Here is a 25932-nt window from a genome sequence, read left to right as displayed (position 1 = left end):
ATCTCACTCTCTTCTATTGTATTGGATTTTCATAAAGTGTCTTACTTTGTGGGAAAAAATAAGTAAGTCAGTCAGAGTTTCCCAAACGTTTTTCTTCTTTGAGACACTTCTGTTTCCGTACCATAATGCAGAAAGAAAGAAGTGGCTTTGAAAGAATAGTAAGTTGAGGAAAGGATGGGAAGGGAAGATGGTGTCTTCAGGAGGGATGTGTGATAACAAGAAGACCTTAGAGAGTTTAACGATTTCATGCTTCACAAAGATAACAAGGAAGAAGCAAAAAGAAGAAAAGAGGAATAAATACGTTGAGGAAAGGCAAAAAAAAGATAAAAAGAAGGCATAGAGAGAAACAACCATGAATTTGGTGCATAATTATAATGACATATTTCTTTATGCCTTTATTTACTTTGGTCATGACTAGATGATGTACAGAATAAATCTTAGGGTTGTGGCCCCTGGGGAACCTATTGTTGCAGAGATGTATTTCCAGAGTTGTTTGATGTTTGATTTATCTTATTTTAAGAGTTTTTCATTAAACCCCTGGAAAAACCTGGAAGATCTAAGGACCCAACCACTTAATTATTTTAAGAGTGTCATTGCTGACTATATAGAATTTACATATCCTCAAGGTGTTAACTCTTAATTTATTTTGTCCCTCCACCCTTAATTCCTAATTCCTGTTTCTCTCTGACTCCCATTGGTACTTTCCCTCATGAGCTGAGTTATGCAATATTTATCATTCTGTGTCTTCTCCACTGAGCACCATATTTTAAAGATCACTGTGTTGCTATGTTGATCACTGTGTATCTAGTGTATTTCTTTTAATCACTTTACAGTCTTTCATGGTAGGTGACTACCACATTTTACTTAGCCATTCTGCAAAAGAATGTCCCCTACAAAATTAAACTTCCACTTGGCAACATAAAGTTAATCCTGGACCCCCAAAACAGAAGTTGCAGGAGTGGAAAAATTAACAGACCTCTAGCTTCCTATAATGCAAGAGCTGCATGAACCACATTTAATTAAAGAAAGTGTAGGGTAAATAAATCTGGGCATTGTTTATGGTGTCTTAATAGATCTGACAACTCCTTCAAAGTTACTCTGTTTTGAGAGTACTTAAAAAGCTTATGAGCATCTCATTATTTTTTTAAGGTCTTGGAGACGTATTTGAACTATTAATTGGCTGTCTCCTTAGTGAGTGCCTCTGCTGGAAGAATAAAGAAAATGCTTTCCAGCAGTCTTTCTTTATGTGGGATCATAAGTACAGCCCAAGTAGATCTTAAATGAGAGGTCTAAATTGGAACTTTGTTTTGCATGATACTTATATATTAATTTAGGGCCTAAAGCAGGGGTCAGCAAACATTTTGTGTAAAGGGAAAGACAATAAATAGTTTAGGCTTTGGGGTCCACTTAGCCTGTATTGCAGCTATTTAACTCTGCCACTGCAGTGCAGAAACAACCATAGACAGTGTATAAACAAATGGGTGTGACGGTGCTCCAGTAACTTTTATTTACAAAAGCAGGTAGTGGGCTGGATTCAGCTGGACAGCCATAGTTTCACGATCCCTGTTCTAGAATATGATTTTTCCCATACTGAGATGTAGTTATCTGAGGAAGTAGACGTGTCTAAAGATGAGCCTCTATAGAAAATTGCCTTAGGTATTTTAAATCCTATTTCTACTTGAGAATCTTTGCAAGGTTTGGACAGCGCCTCAGTGTGGACCACATCAGGTGGTTAGAGATGCTCATGATCTTGTTTCTCAGTAAGAGGAATATCTGAGAGGAACAAAAGAGAAAAAAACATTGGTGATAATTCTATCCATAGGATATTTTATTAGACTGCAAATTATTTGCTGTACGTTTCATATTTGGCACCTCTGGGTCAATGAGTCTAATGTTTTCTGACCCTGTATTCCCAAGGAAAAGACACTGAGGTGCATTTTTTTTTTTATTTTAAAGGACACTTTTTCTATGAGCATCCAGGTTCTTTTGAAAGAGTGGTGTAATTCTATAGAGTATTCAGAAATGAGAGCATTTACACATATCAATCTGTAATCTTAAGGGCCCTGTAATTCACATTCACGATTAGGAAGTGATGTAGTCCCAAGACGGAGTTAGGCTGAAATCAGATTGGACCCTCATCTTATTGCTGCTTTCTTCTTAAGCAGCCTTGGACAAGAAATTGGCTTTCCTGGCCTCCATTTTCTCATTGTTAATGTAAGAATTTTTTAAAATTTTCTACTCCTTAAGGACTTGCACCAAATTGTTAATACTATCTCTGGGGTATAAAACTGACTGTGGTTATTGCACTGAGGGGCTTTAATTTTCTACTTCATGTACCTCTCTTTTATTTGTGTGTACTATAATCAGCATGCATCATTTTATAACAAATAGATTTTTTTAAGAAATACTTAAATTCTACCAGAATTTATACCATAACATGGATGTGGCAAAGAAATTGGCATTAAATATAAAAAGGAATTTTCAAGGTTAAACATTTTCTACAAACATCAGGTGAGATCAGGTTACCTGACTACATCAATAAGGAATTATGAAATAGCATGTATTTTAGTTTCTCAATGAGTTTTCTCAATTTATGCCATAATATACACCCTGCAACCTCTTAGATCAGTCTTCCTCTTATTTGTAATAAAGTTTCAAGGTACTGTTCTTATAGTTTCTGCATTTATGTAGTACATTATCACTTTATGATAAAGTTAGTTGATAATTCCTTGACTCTTTGCTGATGACCTTTTAAAGCTGCATAATTAGAATAAGTTGAGGTTATTGTATTGGAATCTCTATCCCATGGGCCAACTAGGCAGCACATTAATTCTCTGCATCACCCACTCCACGTGCAGTGCCCTCAGCACAAAGATATTATTCTTTGTAATTACATAAAGAAAGGGTCTATTTAGTGTTAACTGACCTTTCTGTGACTGATCAGCCTTTTCCACCAGTGAAGTAGAAATGTATATCATTAAAATGTGAGTAAATAGGAAACCTTTCTAAACTTAAACCATTCACATCAGGAGGTGCCCATGTAGAGGAGGTTGTTCAGTCTTTCATATGAAATGGTGAAAAGAGTAGCAGATGTTAAAAACATACTAAAATATTGACAATTGAAATAGAATTAAATTATAATAATGTGTAGGGATGTTTAAAAAGGAAATAGTATGCAAATATGTTTCTGTTTAACAATCTTAAACAACATTAGAAGACACGTTATTAAATTCATATATATTCAGGATTAAATTTTTAAAGTTTATTTAATAAAGTAAAAAAAAGTTTAGGGTAATTATTAGTACTGTGACTGTCACTTACTGAGGACATACATGTATTTGTTTAAATCGTGTATTTTAACTTGGAAAAATATATTGGAGATATAGATTACATTATACCGATTTTTACTGTCTTTTTCTCATTATATAATTTGTTTCTCTAATCACTTATACCAGATACTTTGAGGGGACTTAGAATTATATTGAAGAAAATTGGATCAAATAAAAATTTAATAGCTAATGTAAGTGGCATCCGTATTTAGCGATCCCTAAAGCCATTGAGTAGTTATAGGAGAAAAGCTACAGGCAACATGGAGGTAAATCTTCCTTTAGGAAAAAAAAAAAAGAAAAACAACCCACAAACCCATATTAATTAGGTGCTTTTTAATATTTAACAAGCATCTATGTTTCCAAGCCAGATTTTTCCCTGCCAAGAACATATACAACACTTTGTGTATAAAATATCTTTAGAATCTATTCAAAAACTGACTCTTCCTTGAAGCTTTGCCCCTCACTTTCACTGGGCTGCTCTCTCATGGAACTAGTCTCATAGTTTGGATATGTCTTCCATCCTTCTTCATGTTTAATGTAATCTAATATAGTTAGTTTTAGGAATGCCTCAATTCCCCTATCTGATTGCAAGTTCCTTTGGCCCTGAAATTGTGTAGTTTTTCATGCTGGTATCAATAATTCCTGGTCAAATATATATACTGGACAGAGTCAAAGCATAATAAGGAAAAGCAGGGCTAATACCAAGTACTCATAAATTCCAAGTGGATGTTTTCTGAGTTCTGAGAGTCAATGTTGTACTGTCCATTAGTAAACTGTTGAGTAAACCAGCCGTAGCCAAATGTGTAAGCCCGTCAGGGAGCTCAGACAAGGAGTCCTGTGTGTGGTCGCTTACATGGGTGCTGAGATGGAGGACCCAAGCAAAGCATCCGCTGGTGTCTAGCAGTGACAAGTTTGACCGTCTAGCAGTGACAAGGTAGCAGGCTTTTATCAATGTCCTAAAGGTGCTCTTTGAACTCTCACAGTGTCCCCCACAGTGCTTTGTGTATACCAGTTGCTAATAAATTAGTGAATAGAGAGCATTTTGTCAAACATGATAATATGTAGAGTTTGAGGCATGTTACGACCTTGATGCAGAGGACTGATTTATGCATTTAAAAATCAAGAATGTTCAAGACTAATTATCAGAGAACTCGAGTTGGACAAGAGACTGGTTTCCATGGCAGCACAGACAAGGAAGTGGGTCCTGGGAGAGTTAAAACAGTTATGTGCTCCTTTGAGACTTCAGGGTATCGACACGTATCATTCTCACAGACTTACTCCTTGGAAACACTGGGGAGAGCTCTCGTTTTCTGTAGTAATTGGTGTATAGATTTTAAGGGAACAGCCATACAATATTGCCTCCATGCACACAGTAGGTGATGCATCTGAAAAGTATGCGTTTTCTCCGTGTCTGTTATATTGTTAGAGAATTAGCATGTATTTTAAGCATTTGTGGTCACCACGCTAATTCCCACAAATCAAAGAGAATGCTTTTGAAGCAGTAGTGTTCACAGAGACTTGGAACCTCCATTTCTCATTTATTCTAAAGTCTGTCCCCTGCACATGCTGTGAATCAGTCTCAGTACTGATGCCTGCTTTAATAACATCAAAACGTCACTGCATGAAAAACTACCAATCCAGTGCCCTTAACTGGCAGAGATGTACCAAAAGCAAATGTGGGGACTGTGGAGATTGGGTGGTATGATATCAATGGTGTAAGGCATGAGCATCTGTACAGAATCACATGCTACTGAAACATTGCTGCTTGGAGTGTTATGTATGATGCTGTGCATCAGTGAGATACTAAATATATGGGCACTTTTCATTATTTACATCGTAACATTTTAAAGTCAAGAGATAACAGAACATTTAACATGATCTATGAAAGTCTAATTCACAAGTCATAGGAAATAATAATCTAATAGTCCTAAAGGGGCCAAGAAAACATTGTTCTCAACTGACTCATCCAGCTTTCTCAAATATATGCTGACCCAAATGGCAGAACAGCGTATATCACCAGCCAAATAAATTGATTCTTCTAAGATTCAGGTCACTGTTTATTTCTTCTATGAAGCCTTTTCTGACCCCGCTTTCCCCACCTGGTAGAATCAATTCAAAGTACTTCAAGAAATACCTCGAATGGACTTGGTTCCACTCTGCCTCCTCCCAGTCTAGCCTGTAATCCCTGGTAAAAAGGGGACACATCCAGCCTTCTCTTTAATCCCTGGGGTAACTATAGAGTTGGACCTATAAGGTAAACATACTAATGGTGTGCTAAACAAATGATTGAGCAAATGAATAAATGAATGAAAGCTAGAAGTGAGGGTGCTCTAGAGTAACATTAATCAATAAATATCTGCAATACAACTTTTGCTTTTCGGTAGTTCTGGCAGCAAGTCAATTCTTTCGAACCATGGGACTAGAGTGAGTGTGCTGCAGTAGCTGTAAGGACACAGACACGGCAGCAGCAGCCAGCAGAGCCCTGGCAAGATGCAAGAAAGCAAGGAGCTGTCTGCAGAAAACTATTAACAGCCGAGAATCAGGAGATGACAGACAGATCATCAGAAAAGATCATCTGAGACTGCCACACATAATCACATTAGGATCAGACAGTTAGAATTACAACTGGGTCAGAAGATGACAACTCTCTTACAATGAATGCATAATTGAGAGAAGGACCTTCCCATCTGCCTGGTGAACTGGATCCAAATGCCTGTATTAAGAGTAACTGAGGGTATAGATGACATTAGAAATTTAGTCGTAGGCACTAGGACTATTTTAATAACACTAAAGCATTTGTAAATAGCTGTGTAGGTTTTCTACACCTACATGTACCATGCAAATATTTTGATCATAACCATCTCTCTAGAATGTTTAGATCAAGTTTTTTTCTTGTACTCTCCTTTGCCATTAGTCCATCTTAAATTAAAAACAAATGATCCCCTCTGCCCTTCGCTTAAAAAAAAAAAAGTTCAAATGGATTTAGGCTTTCTCCAGAGTAAGTGTATCTGGCTGGACCTCCAGAGGTCTCAACATGTAACATTACTCTGTTGCAATCAACTGTAGTCCAGAGTTGTGCAGGCCTCAGCTGTAAAGGTCTATGCACTTGACACATGGTCTTGCCAGTGAATACATCAGGTCCAATCAAATCATGGAATATGGAATTATGTAGATCAAAAACCCAAGGCTGGTTATAGGTAACCAGCCTACCCATATTGACTTACAATGAAAAGTAGCTACCAAGGGGACCAAGTTCTAATTTCCTTCAGCAGCCCAATTTATCTATGTCAGCAAGCTATGTGTTAGCCAGATTTATGAAAAGAGGTTGGTAGAAATAGGCTCAGAACAAGGTTATTGTGTTATTTGATCTGATGGTTTAATGTCGTTAGGTTTTATAAAGACAGCATTGTGTAGACTTAGAGAACGCTGGCTTATGTTTATGAAGGAGGTATAGTGGATGGTGCGGAGTATGGGATCTGGAACCAGTCGGCTTGGGTACAAAGACAGGTCCTCCACTTAATATGTTTGTAACCTTGCACAAGATGCCTGGTGTTTCGGTTGCTATGGGTGCATAACAAATACCCCAAAACGTCATGGCACAGGATTCTATGTGTCAGAAATTTGGACAGGACATAGCAGGGCCAGCTTGTCTCTTCTCACACATTCTAAACCATCATCTGGATGACTTGAAGACTAAGCATTGGAATCATCTTCAGATGACTCATTTACTCACAGTTGATGCTGTTATCTGAGACCTGAGCTAGGGTTGTTTACTGGAACACCTACAACACCAATAACCTCTCCATGTGGCCTGGATTCCTCACAACATAGTGGCTGGTCCAAGTGTAAATGTCCCCAAAGAGAGAGCCAGGCAGAAACTGTATGCTTTTTTAAAAAAAATAAACTAGCTCTTTTAAATAAACTAGCCTGGGAAATCACACAACATCATTTCCACCATACTCTATTGGCTGGAGAAGCCACAAGTCTCCCCAGGTTCAAAGGAAGGAGACATAGACTGTTCTTGATAGGGAGTGACAGGTTCTGGAAGAACATGTGGGAATGAAAATATTTCTGTGGGCATTTTTGGAAAATACAAGTTGCCTCACCTGACTTCTCATTGACTTTCCTTCCCTACCTGTAATTATAATAACTAGGACAGTAGCCATTCCATTATATGTGGAATGCATAAGTTAACATTCAAATTCAGCCTTATTTCTAAGTTCTTGTCTATATATCACAAGGTGAAACATAAATAGATGATATGTGGTCTATATTTGTCCAAAAAGAACTCATTTCTCATTATAATTCCCTATTCCCCACTTACCCAGTGGGAGAGGGAAAGGAGAAGGGGAAGAGTGAGAAAAAGAAGCTGAAAATGGAGAAAGTGGAGGGAAAATCCTAGATGAAATATATGGTTTAAAGAATAATAAAGGTCAAGTGGAAAAAAAAGGGAAAACTACTATTTTGATATATTGGGGTCACAACCTGCCTTCATTTTTCAGCATTTTTGGTGACAGAAGAGGCCAGGTCTTGCTTTAGCAATGGTTTCTCATTACTTTTAGGATCATGGGCTAATTAGGTAATTCAAAAAGAAACCCACTGTGCACAGTTTCAAGGGAGTCACGTGCCTTGTGAAAATCAATGATGCACCCAGAGAAAGAACTCTTGCTCAGTCTGGACAGTGTGGTATATCCTTAGAATAATGTTCAAATACTCAATTTAAAAACATATTGTATGAATTCTTTTTATATACATCCTTAAAATCTTCACCTCTGAAGTAGTATAGTATCAAATAATACAAATAAATGTGCGTCATTTTAATATCATCAGTAAGTTATTCCATGGAAGTGGGCCAATAAAATCTGTAGTTCTAAAGTGATAAATGCGTGCATTTCCTAACTGTTTATTCTGTGTATTCATTCATTCATTTACTAAAAACTTGTGTACCCACTAATGTCAGCTCTGCTTTGTACAATATATCTTACAGGTAAACAAAATGATGGTGTCAGCCTTCATGGAATTTATAAGTAATTTTTGTTCACCCTTTATAAACATAATCTTTATTTCCTAATAAAGTGTTGGGGTAATAAGCTGAATATACCCCCAAACATCAAAGTTTAACAAATAATTTGAGATAACAGAACAAACCCTCCTCAAGCTAAGTATTTTCCTTACTAAATTCTAGGCAACATGGAAACTATTAACAGACATTCAACCTCTCTTCTCTTTATCAATCCATATTCCCAATGTTTCATCATCTTTATAATCATTAATAATGGGAATTGAATACATACCAATAAATCTGGCTTTGAGAAATTGTTTATTCAGACCTTTGGGGTGAGTTTAATGCATATTGAAAACACAAAAAATGCAAAAGATTGTAAATTCTATATATATTTCTATGATTTTTAAATGTAAATCTTTCCCATAAGACCACAAATTCTTGAGGTTCACCATTACATCTTAAATCTTGGCATACCGTAGTTACTAAATTAAAAGTTTTGAATAAGCAACTGAATAAGAATGAGAATGAATGAATGAATAAAATAATATTGTAAATCAACTCAGAGTGCAGTTATTTTAACCTACAGAGATTACAATCAAATTTTTCTTTAATGGTTTTAGAAACAAACTTTTTGTTTAAGTTTGCGTTTAGTCAAGACCTTAAGTAGAAAGACTCTACTGATAAGATTTAGCTGGATTGAATTTAAAAGCATGTAAAAGCCATCTACTTCTGTTATTAGTTCCTTCTTTCTTCTCACCCTTTTATTATATTGCCAACTCCAACTTCTGTGCCTTTATTTAATATCTTCTACTGCTTGCTGTTCAACTCCAGTAGTGGTAGCATTATTTCACCTGGACACATATCCACCAATAATTATCATTCACTGTTTGTTTCATTTGCATGTTATAATACCATTGGTTAAAATTAAACCAGTCAGAGTTGTGAGGTGGAACCACAGTTAAACATTAAAAAACATTTTCAGTGTCAGCAGAATACATTATTTAAAATTAAAAAACTTAAACTTCGTTGCACATCTGAAGGTCACTGACTTTCAGGAATAGGTAGTGAATTGGTAAATCCTTCTATACATTCATTACTGAGAAATGATAATGTAAAGTATCATGACTGATGTAACAATGTTTTGAAGATTCATTGGCCTAAATACACAGTTCATTTTCTTAGTATCTACTCTAATCATGGCATATAAAACAGTAACAACTGGTGTCATACAGAAATTGAAAATATAGTTATTTGGAAATAAAACTATACATTACACAATGAGCGAAGCATAAAGTACCAAATATACCCCCAATTAAATTCCATTAAATAAGTTTAAAACAAATTCCACAAATTTTGTAGCACTCCTCTCAAATTCAACATTTATAATAGCCATCTGGGTCTTGAAAGAAATGTAATTGAGGAGTAGAATATCTCAGGTATCAGAATGTGCTTAAGTCAAACAACAAACAAAAAAAACTCAAAATAATTTCTTCTCATGCCTCCTTTAGAACATGTATCAAACTTGAAGTTAATCACTTGAGGATTGATTGAGGATTAGATTTTCGTATTAGTGTTAAGATATCAAAAAGACTTGTAACCATCTTTTCAAAGGTATCTCCACCAAAGAAAAATATTCATAGACACTTTGTCCTCCTACCAAATGATAATTCTGTGATTTTAAGCAAGTTTATTAGATAGAAGTTTCTAAAGTTTTAAATTATTGTGCCAGAATTAGGACAAGGACACTTAAAATTGTTCTCAGTTCATCATTTTGACTTTTTGAAGAACACTTATGACATAGTATTAATCATTAGGGATCAATATGGATACCAGGCTTTCATGAGAAGTATGTTTGTTGGCCTTAATAAATCTTCTTCAAGTGTGTAGATAGAGAAATATTTGTACAGGCAATTTTCTGCTGAATTACATTTCCTCCGTGCACATTCTCATACTGCGATATATTTTTTAACAACTTATACTAAAGGTTTGATGTGATAGCAGTTTTCCCAAAGAGACATTTTTAAGTGCTTCACAATGGTTATTTTTATATTGAGTTATTTAATCATCATTATCATTGTCATGATTAATCTGCATTTATATATTTTGAAAACTTTCTGCTACTATAAATAATGTTGTAACAAAGCTTTTTGATTAGGATAAATTTCCATAAGATGAATTACTAGATTAACAGGTTTGAAAATATTTAAGGCTGTTGATAAATTCCATATTTTTTGAAGCAGCCAAAGAAAACTTTCTGTGCTAGAAATGTAAAAAGAATCAGCAGCTAAACTGAATCACACCTCTAACTTAAAATGAAAGGCAGCCCCTAATTTGCGAGTGGGTAATGTTGGCAAAAGTTACATTCTGAGGGTTTTGTATTAGATTTGACATATATATATTTAGTCATGGGGAGTGTTGTAAAGTTCTCAGCTGCTCACAGAGCAGATTTAGCTTTGAATATAGCTAAAGTATACTAGTAACAAATAATGGCTTTCTCTGGGTGCTTCTAAATGTTGAGTTCCTTGCTCCTCGTCTTTTTTACTCTTTACTTCTCTGTGTTTTGAATGTTTTCTGTGAGTGCCACCACCCTGAACCTCCTGGAAATATGATTCTAAGCTTCCAAATGTCTTCTATCTACTTGAGCACTGGGGCTTGAGAAAATGAAAAGAGGTGGGAAATTGGAGGAAATCTTCTGGGATGCTGAGTGAAGCCTCCAGGGCTGGGTACTTCCCAAGGCATTGTGGAGGGAGGTCTGGGAAAGAAGGAGAACAAAATTCAGACAGACTCTGATGAATCAATGTTCAAAAATAAATAATAAATAAAAAGACCACTTGCATCAAGAAAGAAAATTATTAAATCCAAGGAGGATAGTAGTGTCAAGGGACGCATCTTTTTGGTTTTATTTTTCTACAATATATAATGTAATACTTTTAGATAATTCAAATGTAAAAATTCAAACATAAATTTAAATTATTTAATTAAATATGTGTATATATTTATCTTCTAGAAAATACAAGATGATTCACTAGAAGAAAATCTACATTTAGCTCAAGAGTATCAGAAATTACAGAATATATTCTTAACAGTAAAGGACAACTATTTCAACCTATATGGAAAACAGCTATTACTTGATGGTTCGATTCGAGATAAGAAACAGGTAGGTTTTTCATATTTTTCTAAAATAATGATTTACTTGACGTATGTACCACAAAAAGTAACAAGTAGTCAGTCATGGGGTCTCCAATCTTATGGTGGTCTTTTATATGCCACCAAATGGCATGTTTTCTTTTTGTAAAGTTTTGTTTTATATTTTTATCAACATTTTGAAGTTGAATTTTGAAAAAATATTTGAGAAATGAAAAAGCATACTTTCTAATCCACAATTTTATACTAATTTGCTTTTAATTATTGTGACCTCAACTACCAAATATTTGTAATGCATAGATTTAAATATATTATCATATATTTCAAATTTCAGTTCCATATGTAGGTAACTTTCCATGATATACCTTTAATTCTTCCTCATGATGTATGGGCTCCATATTTTGGTTCCTATTTTCTTATTAAATATGAGGCTTAATTAGAAACTTGGAGAAACTTGACCTCCCTGGTTTCTGGAAATCACCAGAAATTCTAAAATATTTTGTAAAGTCTTCTATAATACTAAAAGTGGAAAAGAAAAACACACAATATGCCCACAAATACAAAAGCAAAGAGAAAGGTCCATTCTTAGAGTGTTAAGATACAGCCACTTCCTCTATATTCTTCTCCAGTTACTCATTTACAGGAAAAGTTATTTTCCTTTGAATCTTTGTTTCCTCCCAGAATTTAAATTTCAGAAACTAGAGGCATGATTAATTTTTAACAATTCACCTACCTGTAAAAACCAGTAGATTGCTAATGAATACTTTCTCCTGTTGTCACCGAGATTACTACACTATCAATTAGTAGCTTAAAACTTCAGTACTATATTTACTATTACGGAATATTGGGAGGACAGGCCAGGATTTGAGTGTAAGCTCTACCAATTACTAGCTCAGTGATCTTGGCCAATTATTTACCCTTTATGACCTCAGTTTTCTCATCGATAAAGTGAAATTTACCTCAGAGGAAAAGTTTGATTAGAAATAAAAAAGAGACCAACTGCCATAGTTACTTTGAAAATAAAATTACTATGCAACTGTGAGTAACTATTACATTACATTCATCTACTATGCTGCTTATAAACACACTGTATTTCCCATTCATCTACTCTCACGCAAGTTAAAGCTTCCAAATATATTGGGAGAGAGAGTGTGTATTTTTCTCTTAAAAATTTGTATTGAAGTAGTAGCAAGATGAAGGTAGATCAAGAAATAAGTGTGTTTGGAAAAGAATTAAGAATACAACTATATGCCAAAATTTTAGTGTCCTCAAACCATTGTGCAGGATTCAAAGAAAGGATATCAGTGTATCCATGGAGGTTTTGCCAATCACTTCACGCATTTGACATTGTTATTGAGTTTAAACCTATTTCATTTGTTGCCGGTAATTGAGGAGGATAAAAGAATCAATGGCTGTACTGTATTCCCTTTACTAACCAGGAGGGAAACAAAAATAAATTTTTATCTATAGTTGTTATCAGTTTGCATAGAATCCTTTGGTGGCAAATGACAAATAAATTAGATACTGGCATAACTAGTGAAGAATTCATGCCTTTAAGAAAGATCCCTAAACATAGTATTTCCATAGTAAGAACCAAGTTGTCTTGATGTCATTTTTGGAATTAAAGCACATCCTGATTCGAGATCCAAGGAGTGAGACCCTGGTATAAACAGTGGAGCATGCTAAGAGATTGGGTTTATGTTTGTGATGATCCCTCAAACGAATCACCTTTAGCACACAGGTTTCGGGGAAACTTTCAAAGATTTATTTGTACTTCCAATCATTTTTCATTTCCATTCTTCAGCGATGGAGGTCATTAAGTGCAGGCTGCCCTTGTCGGTGTCATGTAGGATCAATTTGCTGCAATGGACAGAGAGGCCTTATTGATGCTGTTAAATCTGTCAGTGAGAGATCATATGTCATTAGCGTCTAATGCACTGCTTACAGGATGGAATTCGGCCATCAAAACCGAGAAAACCCTTTAATATTTTAGTCCATTCTCTTGATAGTGCAGCATTTCCCTTGACCAGTCTAGTTTTGGGTACACAGAAGTGCTGCTCAACTTCTGATTCCCTTGTTGAATTTCCTTGTCAGATAAAATGGAAATTTTTGTATCTCTTTCCTGTTTTAGAATAATTTCATTGATTCTGAACATACGTTCCATTTGACAGGGTAAATAATTATATTTTACTTACCATGCTTCTTACAGAGTATTATTCTTTTTACACACATTATGCACTTTTCTACTTCTCAGTATTTTTAGACCGAGAGTAACAAAGAAAGCCTAATGGAAGAGTAAAACAAATTAAGTACAAAAAATAATGTCCCCTTCCTTACCACAAATTTATATACAGGTAGCTCAAATTTTAGAATGTTATAGTATTACTTTTGATGATAGAATTATGTCTGCTTCTTTTGCACATGTTTCTTGACACTTTCCTGTATGTTTTCTTTTTTTAATTTTACCCTTTAAGAATCAGAAACAAACAAAAACAATTATGCAAAATTCTTATTAGCCATGTTCATGGGTAATGATAGAACAGAATTTAGTCTAAAGCTTCTCAGATCTCGAAATTTAAAATCACACTAAAGAGGAATGAAGGAAAAATAACCAAAAAACAGGTTGTATTTCTATGTGAAAATGGACATTTTCATCATTTTCGTTGAAAGATTTCAGATATATTTTTCATATATTCTTTTTTTAAAAAACATGAATATGTTGACAAAATTACCATGTGGTTGTTTTAATTGCTATCTCAAGTTCTTCAGGCCTGCAAAGAAAGGTAAGCTAAGCAAGCGTGCAAATGTTAATGGTTCTGTTGGCTGAAAACAAGATCTCATCCAAAACTGGTTAAAATATATTTTAGTTCTTTTATAAACCACTTATAAAGCTTAACCTTTGCCCTACTCCAATTCTCAGTGCTTTCACACTAAGGGAATACAGATTATTATAGAACCAGTCAGTGCTTAACAAGCACTTACGTGGACAGGTATCTGTGCCATGTAATTTGCAAACATTATCTTTGAAATGTCCCTCAGTAATCCTAGAAATTTTTCTATTATCATTATTATCATCATCTCCTATGTAAGATATAGAACTGAGATTGAGTATGTCACATGGTAACCCGAGTAAAGGAAGACTTACTGAGATGGAAATAAAACTCAGGATTTTCCTACATCCAACCATTTCATAACCATGACACTACCTCTCTACTATAACATTACTGAACAATTTTATACATGTCTCATTGGGTTTAAAAGCATGTAAAAGCCACATAAAGTATGCATTATGTCTCTAGTGTCCAACTGAAACAGATTATTTGATTCACTAATTGCTTTTGTAATTTCATCGCATTGAAGGCACTTTTTCAATGATGATTTTCCAATGAGGAAAGGACTACCTACTTAATTAGAAGCTATTTAATTTCCATAAGTATTATAGATAGGTTTCACAACTCTTAAGTTGTAAAACCTCTGGACTAGGAGTGCCTTTAGAAATTTTACGAATCTCTTTAGAAGACTGTGTTACAGATGAGGAACTTTAGGGCTCTGAGTGGCTCAGGGATTTAATACATATACAGTTAATTAGAAGAAAAGTTGGCCTAGGACACAGTTGCCTTAACTTAGGTTCAAATGTTGTCTCCAAGGGACTATAGATGAGCATGTGCTGTGATATTTTTCCAAGGTTTGAAGGGACCAATAGCTGAGAAGTAATGAGTAACTGCCATGGATATGGTCAGATTGGAGCATCACCTTTTAGTGACCTGATCTTGTGAAGGAGTCATGTAAGGACATGAATCAAAGGACTACTCTGGAGCTCTAAGGGGTGCTTCTGGACCTCACAGAATTCAAACACTTCATTCTTCAATTATTCAAAATAAATGATTAATCATCCACCATACTGACAAAGATACAATAAAGGGCACAGGAATATGCCACCTCATCTCAGCTTCCATGCTGACCGCTGTGATCCCCAGAGTCCAGGGTATTCTTTCCTAGAATAGACCATAGAATCAAAGCCCAACAACATCCTCTCTTCACCCAGCCAAAGAACAAATCATGAATCTTTGCTCTTTAATCTATATCACCTCAGCCTCAATGGACGGTTTCCATCATAAATTCTCAAAAATATTTTATCATTCAGAGATCTCATTAGCATGTTTTCTCTTTCCTCTTTCAGTTTTCAAACGTGAGTTTCCTCTAAAACTCACTTTACATTGATTGGGTGAGAAGTCAAAGTCAATTCTAGCAGTGAAGAAAATTATTTTCCTATAGAAAATGTGAAAGCTGTTTTAGTTCTCATTTTTATAAGTATTTCATATTATTTATTATCTTGCATGTATTAAAAATAGGCTTTGAGTGGTGATTTTTATGTGCTTGTTTCAAAGTCGATAGAAATTCATTTCTTTGAAAGGAAAACCATAATTTTTAAATAATTTTTGCCTACAACAGGTATGTAATGACTTTGTCAGTATTTCTTCCTTCATCTCTTAGGACACAGGTATATGAGCATGTGCACACACACCCACACACACACACACACACACTTGTTCTAAAGGAGTTACCACACTTAATAGACAGAGCTTGAATTAAATTCCTACGGTCCCTTTGTCTAAAGAACTCTCAAGAGACCTCTGATCCCTGAGAGTGGGATAGACAACTCGTCATTTTTGTTTTATCCTAATGAATCTTTCTTTTGCTGTCCAAACCCCATGAGAGAAACACCAAAAACTAAGTATATATTTCTGGATAATACTTTAGAAGAGTCAGCTTGGCTTAAATCAATCTAATTCTTCAGTCTAATGCCAATTTTCAGTGAATTGTAGATTTTTGTATCTTTTATGCAATTTTGAGAAGATAATCTTCTGATAGAGTTATATGACAATAAATAGCTTTTTAATGATAGCAACACCTTGAACATGATTTATTGAGTGTGATGGGATCCCTGATATACCAGACACTCAAGGTAAAATTTTGTATACATAGATGTATATATGTACTATATACATATATATATATAATATATATATATAATATATATATATATATATATATATTATATATATATATAAATGAGATCCCTCCCCTTGGAACACTGACAGGTTTTGGCACACCGTCAACAGTGGGGACCTATCAAGAATAAATCAGGCTGCTTAGAAAATCACAAAGGTTTGAGAGACAGCCAGGAGCCTAGGGCAAGTTTTAATGATAAGTTTCAACTACACAAGGTCACTCCTTCAAGACTGGGAGAGGTAATACATAGAAAGTGTTTTGCCTAATAATAGGAAAAAACACAGAGAGTCAAGCACAGTGAGAAAGGAAAGGAATATATTCCAAATCAAAAAATAAGATAAAGCCTTAGGAAAGACCTTAAAGAAACAGAAGTAATTTTCTTTTCCTGATAAAGAATTCAAAATAATGGTCCTAAATGTGCTCACCAAACTCATGAGAAGAACGGATGAACACAGTGAAAACTGCAACAAGAGAAAATATAAGAAAGTACTGAAGAGAAGTCACAGAGGGACTTCTGTAGAAGTAGAATATGACAAAAGAACTGAAAAATACTCTAAAGGGGTTTAACAGCAGATCAGAAGAAGCAGCAGAAAAGATCAGGATCTGAAAGACAGGGCACTGGACCTCACCCAAACAGAGCAGCAATAAGAAAATAGTTTTAAAAAGTGAGACTAGTTTAAGGGACCTATGGGACAGCATCAAGCACAATAACATTCACATTAGAAAGGTTCCAGAAGGAGAAAAAAGAGAAAGGGGCAGACAATATATTTGAAGCAATAGTGGCTGAAAGCTTTTCTAACCTGCAAAAGGAAATAGACATCCAGGTTCAGGAATCCCAGAGAGTTCAAAATAAGATGAACTCAAAGAGACCAAGACACATTATAATTAAAATGTTAAAGAGAGAATTGTAAAAGCAACGAGAGAAAAACAACTTGTTGCCTACAAAGAAAAACCCCTAAGACTATCAGCAGATTTTTCAGCAGAAACTTTGCAGGCCAGAAGGGAGTGAAACAATATATTGAAAGTACTGAAAGGAAAAAACTTCCAAAGAAGAATACACTATCCCAGCAAAACTATCATGAAGTAGAGATAAAGAGGTTTCCAGACAAGTAAAAGCTAAAGGAGTGCATCACCACTAAATCAGAAATGTTAAAAGGTACTTCATAAGCTGAAAATAAATGGCACTGATTAATAACAAGAAAACATGAAAGCAAAAATCTCACTGGTAAAGGTAAATGTATAGTAAAGGTAGTGAATTAATCATTAATAAAGCTAGCATAAAGGTTTAAAGACAAAAATAGTAAAATAACTAAAACTACAATAATTAGTTAAGGGATATATAAAATAAAAGATGTAAAATGTGTCATCAAAACCATAAAACTGTGGGGAGTAAAAATGTAGAGTTTTGGAATGAATTCACTTTTAACTTGCTACCAGCTTAAAATAGACTATTATATACATAGTATGTTATATGTGAACTCATGGTAACCACAAAGCATAAACCCATAGCAGGTACCCAAAAGAAAATGAGAAAGGAATCTAAACATAAGACTAAAGAAAGTCATTAACCACCAGGAAACAGAGCAGCAGAAAAAACAGAACAGAGAGGAACTACAAAAACAGACAGAAAACAGTTAACAAAATGGTAAAGTGCAAACCTATCAATAATTGCTCTAAATGTAAATGGACTAAGTTCTCCAATCAAAAGACATAGAGTAGCTAAATGATTACAAAATAAAAACAAGACTCATCTTTATGCTACCTAGAAGAAACTCACTTCAGATATAAGGACACACACAGACTGAAAGTGAAGAGATGGAGAAAGATTTTCTGTGCAAATAGAAATGAAAGGAAAGCTGGTGTAGTTATACTCATATTAGACAAAATAAACTTTAAAACAAAGACTGTAATAAAAGACAAAAAAGGGTATTACATAATGATAAAAGGGTCAACCCAACAAGAAGATATAACATTTGTAAATACATATGCACCCAACATAGGAGGACCAAAATATATAAAGCAAATATTAACAGACCTAAAGGGAGAAGTGAACAGCAATACAATAATGATAGAAGACTTTAACACCACACTTACATCAATGGACAGATCATCAGACAGAAAATCTGTTAAGAAAACATCAGACTTAAATGACACATTAGACAAGATAGACTTAATAAATATATAAAGAACATTCCAGGGGCTTCCCTGGTGGTGCAGTGGTTGAGAGTCCACCTGCCGATGCAGGGGACATGGGTTTGTGCCCCGGTCCAGGAAGATCCCACATGCCATGGAGCGGCTGGGTCTCTGAGCCATGGCCTCTGAGCCTGTGCATCCAGAGCCTGTGCTTCACAACGGGAGAGGCCACAAAAGTGAGAGGCCCGTGTACCACAAAAAAAAATAAAAGAACATTCTATCCCAAAGTACCAGAATGCACATTCTTCTCAAGTGCACATGTAACATTCTCTAGGATAGATCATATGTTAGGCCACAAAATAAGTCTCAATAAATTTAAAGCTGAAATCATATGAAGCATCTCTTCCAACCACAATGGTATAAAACTAGAAATCAATTACAAGAAAAAAGTGGAAAATACCAATATGCTATTAAACAACCATTGGGTTAACAAAGAAATAAAAGGGGAAATTTTAAAAAATACCTAGAGACAAATGAAAATGGAAATATAACATACCAAAATATGGGATGTAGCAAAAGTGGTTGTAAGAGGGAAATTCATAGCAATACAAGCCAACCTCAAGAAATAAGAAAAATTTCAAGTAAGCAGTCTAACTTTACACTTAAAGGAATAGAGAAAGAAGAACAAATGAAGCCAAACGTTAGTAGAAGGAAGGAAACAATAAAGATTGGAGTGGAAATAAATAAAATAGGGACTAAAATGACAGTAGAAAAGTCAATGAAACTAAGAGCTGGTTCTTTGCAAAGGTTAAATAAATTGACAAACATTTAGCTAGACTCATGAAATAAAAAAGAGAGAGGCTCAAATAAATAAAATCAGAAATAAAACAGTACAAGTTACAATTGATATCACAGAAATATAAAGGATCACAAGAGACTACTATGAACAATTATACACCAACAAATTGGACAACATAGAAGAAATGGATAAATTCTTAGAATCATAAAATTTTCCAAGACTGAATCAGGAAGAAATAGAAAAATCTAAGTAGATCAATTATGAGTTAAGGAGATTGAATCAGTAATCAAAACCCTCCCAACAACAACAAAAAAATCCAGGACCAGACAGCTTCACTAGTGAATTCTACCAAACATTCAAAGAAGATTTACTACCTATTCTCAAACTCTTCCCAAAGGAGGGAACGCTGCCATACTAATTTTATGAGGCCAGGCACCCCGATACCAAAATCACACAAAAAAAGAAAATTACAGGCCAATATCTCTGATGATCATAGATGCAAAAATCCTCAACAAAATATTAGCAAACTGAATTCAGTAATACATTAAAAGGATTATACACCACGTTCACATGCAATTTGTTCCAGGGATGCAGGATAGTTCAGCATCCAAAATCAATCAACATGATACGCCACATTAACAAAATGAAGGACAAAAATTATATGATCATCTCAGATGCAAAAAAAAGCATTTGACAAAATTCAACATACATTTATGATAAAAAAATTCAACACAGTGAGTATAGAAAGAATGTATCTCAACATAATAAAAGCCATGCATGGCAGTCTCACAGCTAACATCATACTCAATAGTAAAAAGCTGAAAACTTTCCCTCTAAGATTGGCAACAAGACAAGGATGCCCACTCTCACCACTTTTATTCAACATAGTTTTGGAAGTCCTTGCCAGAATAATTAAGCAAGAATGAATGAGTGAATGAATACATGAATGAATAGATAGATAGCATCAAATTATAAAGGTAGATATACAACTGTCATTATTTATGGGTGACATGTTTTTGTATATAGAAAGTGCTCACAACTCCACCAAAAAATATGTTAAAACTACTAAACAAATTCAGTAAAGTGGCAGAGTATAAAACAAGAAAGAGAAATTAAGAAAATCCCATTTACAGTTGTATCAAAAAGAGTAAAATATCTAGGAATACACTTAATCAAGGAGATGAAAGACCTATACACTGAAAACTATGTCATTGATGAAAGAAATTGAGGAAGACGCAAAGAAATGAAAAGATATTCCATGCTCATGGATTGGAAGAATTAATATTGTTAAATTTTTCATATTACCCAAAACAATATACAGATTCAAAGCAATCCCTATCAAAATTCTAATGGCATTTTTCACAGAAATAGAACAAGCAATCCTAAAATTTGTACAGAAACACAACAGACACTGTGTAGCCACAACAATATTGAGTAAGGAAAACAAATTTGGAGGCATCATGTTCCGTGACTTCAAACTCTATTACAAAGCTATATTAATCAAAACAGTATGGCATTTGCATAAAATAGACACATTGGTCAACGGAACAGAATAGTGAACCCAGAAATTAACCCACTCACATATATTCAAGGAGTCAAGAATGTACAATGGGGGAAGGATGGTCTTTTAAATAAGTGGTGTTGGGAAAACTGGACAGCCACATGCCAAAGAACAAAACTAGACCACTGTATTACATTTACACAAAAATTAACTCGGAGTGAGTTAGACTTGAATGTATGACCTGACACCATAATACTCCTACAAGAAAACATTGGCAGTAAGCTATGTGACATTGGTCTTGGTGATGAAGTTTTGGCTCTGACTCCAAAAGCAAAGGCAACAAAAGCAAAAATAAGCAATGGGGCTACATCAAACTAAAACTCTTCTGCACAATGAAGGAAACCATCAACAAAATGAAAAGACAACCTACTGAATGAGAGAAAATATTTGCAAATCATATATCCTGTAAGGGATTAACATCTAAATTATATAAAGAATTCATAAAACTCAATAGCAAAAAAACCAAACAATTTGATTTAAAAAATGGGCAGAGGATCTGAATGAACATTTTTCCAAAGAAAATATACCGATGCCCAACAGGCACGTGAAACGATGCTTATCATCACTAATATCAGGAAAATGCGGATAAAAACCACAATGAGGTATCACCTCACACCTGTTAGATTGGCTTTTATTGAAAAGATAAGAAGTAACAAGTGTTGGCAAAGATGTGGAGAAAAGAGAACCCTCATGCATTGTTGATAGGAATGTAAATTGGTGCATCCACTATGGAAAACAGTATGGAGGTTTCTCAAAAAATTAAAAATAGAGCTGCTGTATGATCCAGAAATTCCACTTCTGGGTATTTATCCAAAGAAAATGAAAACACTAATTTGAAAAGATACATGCACCCCTATCTGCATAGCAGCATTATTTACAATAGCCAACATATGGAAACAACCTAAGTGTCCATCGATGGATGAATGGATAAACTCAGCCATAGAAGAGAATGAAATCTTGCCATTTGTAACAACAGGTATGGACCTTGAGGGAATTACTCTAAGTGAAAGAAGTCAGACAGAGAAATATAAATACCACATGATTTCACTTATATTTGAAACCTAAAAAACAAAACAAACTAAACAAAACCAAAATCATAGATGCAGAGAATAGAATGTTTGTTGCCAGAGGGGAGGGGATTTGGTGAGTTGGTGAAACAGGTGAAAAGCCTCAAGAGGTACAAACATCCAGTTACAAATAAGTCATGGGGCACGTAATGTACAGCATAGTGACTATAATCAATAATATTGTAAAGCATTTTTGAAAGTTGCATGAGAGTAAATCCTAAAAGCTAACTTTGTATGGTGCTAGATGGCAACTAGACTTATTGTGCTGATCATTTTGCAATGTATTCAAATATCAAATTTTGTACACCTGAAGTGAATATGATATTATACGTCAGTTATACCTCAAATTTTAAAAAAGAGTTACTATTGAAAACTATTGTGGACAGATAGACATTAAAAATATTTCCCTTTGTCAGCTGAAGAGTAACCCTCACAGCTTTTCTATAAAAGTTATCCTGAATATGACAGATGTCCCTTTTTAAACTTTGTACTATTCCATCATAGTAAATCACTGATTAAAAAAAAAAAAACAAAAAACTAGGGTTTCCCTGGTGGCGCAGTGGTTGAGAGTCCGCCTGCCGATGCAGGGGACATGGGTTCGTGCCCCAGTCTGGGAAGATCCCACGTGCCGCGGAGCGGCTGGGCCCATGAGCCATGGCCGCTGGGCCTGCGCGTCCAGAGCCTGTGCTCCACAACGGGAGAGGCCACAACAGTGAGAGGCCTGCATACCGCAAAAAAAAAAAAAAAACTATAACCACACCTAACACATCACCTGAGAAAAGGAAAGATAATACCATGGTGAACAATATAGCTTTAGAATTTTTGAAGTGTCAGATATAAAATCATTCTCAAATTATTTCCTTTGGTGCTGGTAATCAGAATTGTGTTGTCTTTCAAGGAAAAATCCTCATTTTAAAGAAATATATATGCAATGTACTCATAGGTTATTGAGAAAAGTATATAAAACAAAGCTACTATCTGCATGATGTACATAGAAAAAGAGCAAAAATGTTATCTGTAAAAGCAGAAAAGAATTTGGCTTGCTTGACTTTTTGTATCAAGCATGCTACAGCAATCTTTTGATTCTAATATGAAACTATAGTAAGGATCATTGCACTAATGCATGAGGATTTGTGATAATGTTGCAGAAATTTTACTGTCAAAACTGAACTGCAGTGTAATGACTTTTGTTATCATGGTTTCTAATAACTATTCAGCATGAATTGACCCTACATATGTTTTCTGCAATAATGTGTCAGTAACTCAAAAAGCTAAAAAGGAAATTTAAAAAAGTCAATACAATACTATGTATGACTTCATGATAACCTTTCTCCATTCTTACTATTAATATTGTTAAAACCATTACAACACAATACTATGTAAACTATAGGATCACATGGAAATAAAAGCTTAGACACATTGTGACAGTTCTAACTAAATATACCTAAAAAGTACTCTACACGAAAACGGTTCACCCTGAGAGCTAGTTACTGATTGGTCCCTTGCCACTGAGGAGTCTATTACTCTCTGGTGTAGGGAACCTTTGATATGTTTCTCTTCTCCCTACAATGTGTTAGTTTATTCTTCTTTTTATGAGATATCTCTCTTTTCTCTCTTCCTTTATCTTTGCATCTTTTCTTCTTCATTGCAGAATATTTTCACTTCAGTATCTCTTTATTGTATTAAATAAGAGAAAATAAACATAGTATCTGTTACACACCTCCAATGTGGCAGTCACCAAGCTATGCATTTACAACCTGTGTGAAGCATTGAATGCTGCACCTACCCTATCATAAATAGTCAGTTACGGATAACATTATCATTAGTATTCTATTCTTATTATTTAATTTATAAAAACTCTATGAAACAACTGGACATATTCTCATTTTTCCTCAGGAAACTAAAGTCTGCTGTAACAAAGTACCACAGACTGGGTAGCAGAAACAACAGAAATATATTTTCTCAGTTCCAGAGGCTAGAAGTCCAAGACCATGGTGTCAGCAGGGTTGGTTCCCTGAGGGCTGTGAAGGAAGGATCTCTTCCAGGGCTCTGTCTCTGGCTTGTAGATGACTGTCTTCTCCCTTTGTATTTACACTGTCTTCCCTCTTACACGTCTATCTAAATTTCTCCTTCTGATAATGACACCAGTAACTTTGAATTAGGGACCACCCTTACAACCCCATTTTAATTTAATTATCTCTGTAAAGAGCTTATTTCCAATTACAGTCACATTCTGAGATCCTGGGGTTTAGGATTTCAACATATGAATTTGGGGGAGGGGATACAATAAAACCCATAACATGTGCTTTCTTGTAACTTAAGGCCACACTGCTTTTAAGCAGGAAGCAGTGCTAGAATTCAAGCCTAGGCCAATTGGACTCAAGCCCACAGAGTTTCTGCTACTCCACAGCTTCTCTTATATTTTTTTTCTCTACCCTGCTCAGCCTATTATTCATATACCATATATCATTGCCTCTCTTCAAATGCAAAAGTATTTCAATTATAAATACTTTGTAACACCATTGTACTGGGCAGGAGTATGACTAAGCTGTGCCTAGTAATGAAATACTTTTTGATGGAGAGATTTTATGCTTTTACACAGGAAATGACAGTTCACTTATGTTTCTGAACAATGGTCAGAGATCCAAGCAAAAAAGTTCCTTTCTCACTAAAGAAACTTTAAAATGCCCTTCCCATTGCCTCAGACTGGAGAACATGTATTTGCCAAAATGGATGATCCTAATCCCATAGGAACTGCAACAGAAGTTAAGATGAAGACATAGGATATACATGTTAAAAAAGAGAAAGAGAGAGATAGCAGTTCCAAGCAGCTGCTAGTATTTGCAAATAATACAGAGAGAAGCAAAGCCTTCTGTAGAAATTTGATGATAGAGCACCAAGCTTGGGAAACATGGTAGCACGACTAGAGTTAGACACACACACACACACACACACACACACACACACACACACACACACACCCTAAACTGCCAGGAAATAATATCATAAAGAACATTATAATAATTCTGAAAAGACAGACTGATAACAAATATATCGTACAAATAGAATTTCTGCCAAACAAAATAGAGATTTGGGGAAAAAATAAGAAAGATACTGAGGGCTGATAAATAGAAACTCCCATCCCTAAAAGAGCATTGGAATGTGACAACACAGAAAGGGGGAAACTGTGGTAACCCTCCTCCCTAAATCCCCAAATATCCTGCTATATTGGAAGTGTGTGGGCTGAGGTAAGGGCTACCACAGTGAATCCCCTCTCAGACTTGAAGATCCAGCTTCTTAAGTGCAATATTCCCTAACTTGGATGGGATCTTTCTTACGTGGGGATTCGAGGACTGAAGGTACCCATCCTGGGCACCTGTGGACAGTCCATCTGAAGTCGCTGTAGCAATTGTGCACCAGTAGTAGTCCTGAATGCCTGTGTGAGAGAAAGGCCTGGGCTGCCCCAAATAAAGAGCCAGCTGCTCTTGGACTTGTCTCTAGTGATGCCTCACCCAGTTTTCAGTTTCAAGAATACAGAAATAATTCCAGAATGGATCCATTTTAAAAAAATGTAGCACCTACAAAGGAAAATAATATCACACTAACTTCAGACTTAATATCCTCAGTGTTTTATGACAGAAGACAGAAAAATATCTACATAAATTTATAGGACAAATTAAGGCACTCAAGAATGCTGAATCTGGGCAAATTATTGTTTATGTGATGGAAACAAAGGTATTTTTGAATGAGCAAACAAACAATAAATACAGCAAGTTTTAAAAATCCAGATGGCCAATAAACATAGGAAAAATGTTTCTACCTCTCTAAAAATTGTATACATACAAATTAAAATGACATACACGTTTTCAACTCTTGTTTTA

The 25932-nt window shown here is 35.0% G+C and overlaps 1 protein-coding gene across 1 annotated transcript in view; it reads left to right on the top strand.

Moving 5' to 3' along the window:
• The window catches only part of CCDC178 (coiled-coil domain containing 178), a 394667-nt gene that overhangs the window by 231286 nt on the left and 137449 nt on the right, over positions 1-25932 (top strand). Inside the window, 1 exon segment of the mRNA XM_060118365.1 lies at positions 11342-11491. Coding sequence (XP_059974348.1) covers positions 11342-11491 — 150 coding nt within the window.

Source organism: Mesoplodon densirostris, chromosome 15, assembly GCF_025265405.1.
Source record: "Mesoplodon densirostris isolate mMesDen1 chromosome 15, mMesDen1 primary haplotype, whole genome shotgun sequence".
In the NCBI taxonomy this organism is placed as follows: Eukaryota; Metazoa; Chordata; class Mammalia; order Artiodactyla; family Ziphiidae; genus Mesoplodon; species Mesoplodon densirostris.
The sequence above is the reverse complement of the archived record's forward strand: the minus strand, read 5'-3'. Positions and strand labels throughout refer to the sequence as shown.